The sequence below is a fragment of the Papilio xuthus genome, unplaced genomic scaffold (genome assembly GCF_000836235.2).
Source record: "Papilio xuthus unplaced genomic scaffold, Pxut_1.1 DF826115.1, whole genome shotgun sequence".
NCBI classification, from domain to species: domain Eukaryota; kingdom Metazoa; phylum Arthropoda; class Insecta; order Lepidoptera; family Papilionidae; genus Papilio; species Papilio xuthus.
The window spans coordinates 94,185-98,610 of record NW_013532534.1 but is presented as its reverse complement, the minus strand read 5'-3'; the positions used below and the strand labels follow the sequence as shown (position 1 = coordinate 98,610).

The following is a 4,426-nucleotide window of genomic DNA, read 5'->3' as shown; positions in this document are numbered from 1 at the left end:
GCGTCGGTCACCTTTTTGGCGGCCGCCACCGGCACGCTCAGCCAGAGTGAGCCATCTCCCCTCGGGCCGACGGTGAGCCTGCCCGATCTAATAGTGTCGGCCGCGCAGCCCCCCTCTCTGGCCACAGAATCTACGACCTCGGCCGCGGTGACAGAGTCGTCGAGGCCGGTGATACGCACTTCGGCGCATTTCACCGGCCGGGCGACCCTGACCACCTCCGGGCCGAGCACCTCTCTGAGCCTAGCGGCCAGAGAGTCGGCCTTTTCCGGGGCTGCCTCGCCCCCCACCTCTAACATTCGGGCGCCCGTGGCCGCCCTGCGGAACTTGACATCGGCGATGCCAAGTTCCGCCAGGTTTATGCGGTTCCTCGCCTCAGCTAGGACCGCGGCGTACGTAGCTCCACCCTCCTCTGCCCCCGGAGCGAGAGTGAGCGTGACCGCCGCGGTCTTAGGGACCCGCAGTTTGGCCTTCTTTTCGGGGAGGCGAGTCTTTTCCGCCCCCATTGACGCCTTCTTGACCGCTTTCCTGGCCCCGCGTGCCACTACCGTGGTCCACGGGGCTTCGGCAGGCGTAGGGGCAGGCCTGTCCCTTGCCTGTGCGGCCTCTTTAGCAGCCAGGCTCGGCTGCTTCTTCTTCTTTTTGCTCTTTTTCTTTTTGGGCGGAGCCTCGCCTGGGGTCGCCGCCGAAGTAGACGCCCGATCCTGGGCCCCGCTGCCCGATGTTGTGGGCAGGGGCTCTTCGGCTGGTCCCTTCTTCTTCTTCGCCCCCTTTTTCGCCTTGGGGGGCGAAGCGGGGGGGCCGACGTCTTCCGCTCTCCTGTCCGCCGCCAGCGGGGGCCGTCGCCGCGGTTCGGGGAGGAGACGGTCCTCTAGACCTGCCAGCCTGGCGTTGAGTATGGTGCCAAACGTTTCCACGTTGGCACGCGATACTTCATCCAGCAGCTGCCGGATGTCTGCTTCGCCAGGCTGGGCAGGTCGACGTTTGTCGAGATCTTTGATCTCGCGTCGTAACTCCTCCATGTCCCTTTGGAGGCGCGCGTTGGCTGATTCCAGCCGCGCCACCTCCTCGGACATGGTCCTTTCTCTAAGCTGGGAGACGGCGGCCTTGATGTTTGCCGCCGCCTCCTTCAGCGCTTTCACCAATGTCCCTTTGATGTTGGTGGACTTGGTTGCTACCTCCAGTATCGTCCTCAGTGATGCCTCAACGCATTGGTTGAGGGCAACACTGGTCTGGTCCTCCTCTAGTTCCGCCAGCGAGAGATGGGCCGGGCCAGATGGTATAGAGGCCCGTGCCTCTCTCGCTGTGCGCAACGACGCGGCCACCTCAGCATCGGCTAACTCTACGTTGAGGGGCCGGCCCCGTCCTCGTTTCGATTTGTGGGCTGCCCCCTTGGCGGGAGCAGCGCCACTTGTCTCCTCCGGGTCAGAAGAGCCCCTTCCTCTTTTAAGGAAGGCCCTTCTGGTGGACTCTCCGGACACCACCGACATGTAGCTGGCGGCCGAAGAGTCCGAGTCACAGTCTGTGTTTGGCACTGTAGCGCCACCGTCAAGTCCGATTGAGTCACAACGCGTCAGCATGACCCTCAGCGTGCGCCCGTTTTCCGCGAAGGACTCAAGCCACTGACCTCTCCCGCTCTGGGTCGGTGTGGTCGAGCCCCCGCTTCCCTCCTCCGTCAAAACTGTATCCCGTTCGCTTGCTTCAATATCCATGTCCGTTGCCAAAGTCGTCGTGTATCCATAGCATTCTTTGCCCCCCCCAGAATACGAGGGGCAGCCCGCGGCCGAGGCCGCGGGGAGGGATTCTCCTCCAGCAATGCTGGAGGTACCCTCCTGGGGTATGTCCGTTTTTAAGTTTGCCATTTCATACTGTTCCGGTGTTGTCGGACACCGGAAACCGCCTTTTCGATCCAGGGTGAGGTCCCCTAACCAGGACGCGCGGCCTACTGGCCGCCATCCTCCGGCCCCTAAGGGTCCACTGGTGTTTCCCGCGGGCCTGTCCGGTATGGGAGGCCCTATCCGGCATAGCCCCGCGGAAAACACCCCTCCACTCCGCACGGCGGCACCTAGGTGCGCACCGCGCCCTGCACCGCCCAATGGGCGTGCCTGGGCCCCGACCAGGTCCTGCGCTAGGCGCAGGACCTGGTAAGGACCCCATAGTGTCCGCGGGCCTGCCCGGTATGGGAAGCCCTATCCGGTATAGCCCCGCGAACACTATCCCCTCCCGGCCGGTTGTTAGCCTCCCCACAGAAGGTGGGGAGTTTCCAGGGTGCACCACGAGGAGGTCACCGGCCACCGCACCCCACCGCACCCCAACCTAACCTAACCTAACCTGGGGTGCGAGGGCCGGAAACCTCCACGATGGGTCGCCGCTTGGATTGCTCTGGGACAAGTCCCGGGGGAATGGAAGCGGTTGACCTGGTGCACCCTGGACGGCGGCAGATGGGTTCCTTATTCTCTACGGAGGAAGGGAAGTCATCTGTCGCTGACCAATATCCGGCCAGCTGACCCGTGTGAGGGGTCGTGGGATGGCGGACCTTCAAGGTCCGCGGCGCGGAGCTCTTTGAGCACCACGCGGGTTGCCGGTTCTGCCCAGTACACAGTCTGGCTCTGTTTTCAGAGTCGACTTGTGAGCTGGTGCAGACCGTCGTCGTCGCCGGCTATGTCGGCAGGGGGACGTCATACGTGCGATGGTCGGCAGCGAGCAGAGCTGGGCCGCCGTCGCCTCCTTCGCACGCGAGGTGATGGCGGCCAAAAGAGAGGCCCTGCGGGAGCGCGAACGCGCCAACGAGACGCTGCCGCCCCGCAGGGCTCCAGCGAGGGGCCGCCGGCGTGCGAGGTACGCGGCGGCCCTACAACCAAATTGAAGAGTGCCACGCGCGACGGGTCGGGGGACTTGTCGCGCCGATTGTGGCGGATGGCCCTCCTCTCGTGTTCTGAGGAGGGTTTCATCATAGGGTGATGGGAGGGGTCTAAGATATGACCCCTCCCTACACGAGTCGAGCCCCTACCAAGGGGCTCCCTCCTAGCCGGGCCGTGGATAAACTAACGTAGATGCCACGGTCCGGTTGGGCGTAGGAGAACACCGCGGGGTTTAGTGGGTAGTCCGGTCTTGTTCCCAGGCCGGGAGTCCCACACGAAACCGTCCCTGCTGCCCCCGCAGCACGGACGGCGAAGTGCATAAACGCATTCCCCGCGTTAACAAAAAAAAAAAAAACCTAATGCATAAGCAGCCGCCCTGTATGAGGTGAAAAGAGGTTTGTCCCGGCGGGTGGTAGGGGATCGAGAAATAGAAGGGAGGACGTCCTGGAGAGACATGGCGCACCCAGCGGACGGGACGGAGCTGGAGTTCGTCTGCCTGGAAAACGGTGCAATGCCGTCAGAAAATGGTGTTAACATTTTCACGGATGGGAGTAAGCTGGAGGGTAAGGTTGGAGCCGCGCTGTCCGTATGGCACGGTGATGCGGAAACCAAAAACCCGAAAGCTGAAACTGGAGAACTATTGCACCGTTTTTCAGGCGGAACTACTGGCTCTCAACGAAGCAGTCAAATGCGCACGAAGATCCCCAGAATGTTGCCACAACATCCTGTCGGACTCCCGATCGGCATTACAGTTGGTTACAAATCCTGACGCGAATCACCCCCTGGCAGTACAAATTAGGAAGAATATAAAAGAAATCGTGGAACAAGGCAGAAAAGTAAATTTATATTGAAGATTAGAGCGCATGTTGGAACAGTCGGTAACGAAAGGGCAGATGAATTGGCTAAAGAGCCTGCATTAAAAAAAAAAAAAAAAACCAGAGGCCGGAACCCACGTAGCGGAACGACAATGAGGAGCTTGTCCGGACCATTCTGTGCCAGGTGGGGACGATGGTCAATGCGAAATTCGAGGCACTAGAGGACAGGCTCCTCCCGGAAAAACGCATCCGCCCCCCGCTTGCGGCGGATAGCAGGCCCGAGTTGGCGGGCCGCCGTGTACCGGAAACTGTTGGTAGTCGGGAAAAGAGTGGACAAGCTCCGACCAAGCCCTCGGCCAAGGTCACGGGCAAAGCTCCGAGAAAGCCCACAGTGGGCAGGAAGGCATTGCCTCAGCAAGCGGCGGTAGAACCCATGGTGCAGCAACAGCCCAATGAACTGCCATGGAACGTAGTTGTGAGGAGAGGGCAAAGGGGAAAGAAAAAGGCGGACCGAGGTCGGGCCGTTACCAACACCGAGAGGAGGAGAGCGCCCAGGACGTCCACAGTCCGAGAGCCAAAAACCGCTGAGGCCAAGGCGAAGATCAGGTTGCAGGATGTCGGCATCACCACCTGGGTGCGTTTCCGGATGTGTGCCACAGGGGCTCGGAGATTTGAGGTGATAGGTGAGGAAAACGGGCCTCAGGCTGACGCGCTAGCGGCGAAGCTGAACCAAATCAAAAAAAAAAAAAAATT

General features: G+C 61.2%; 1 protein-coding gene across 1 annotated transcript in view; it reads right to left on the bottom strand.

Annotated features, from left to right (window-relative positions):
* Window positions 1-4,385: 4,385 nt before the first annotated feature.
* LOC106123210 (esterase B1-like) overlaps window positions 4,386-4,426 on the bottom strand; it is a 4,670-nt gene continuing 4,629 nt past the window's right edge. The window contains exon 5 of the mRNA XM_013319442.1: window positions 4,386-4,397. Coding sequence (XP_013174896.1) covers window positions 4,386-4,397 — 12 coding nt within the window. The remainder of the gene's footprint in view (window positions 4,398-4,426) is intronic.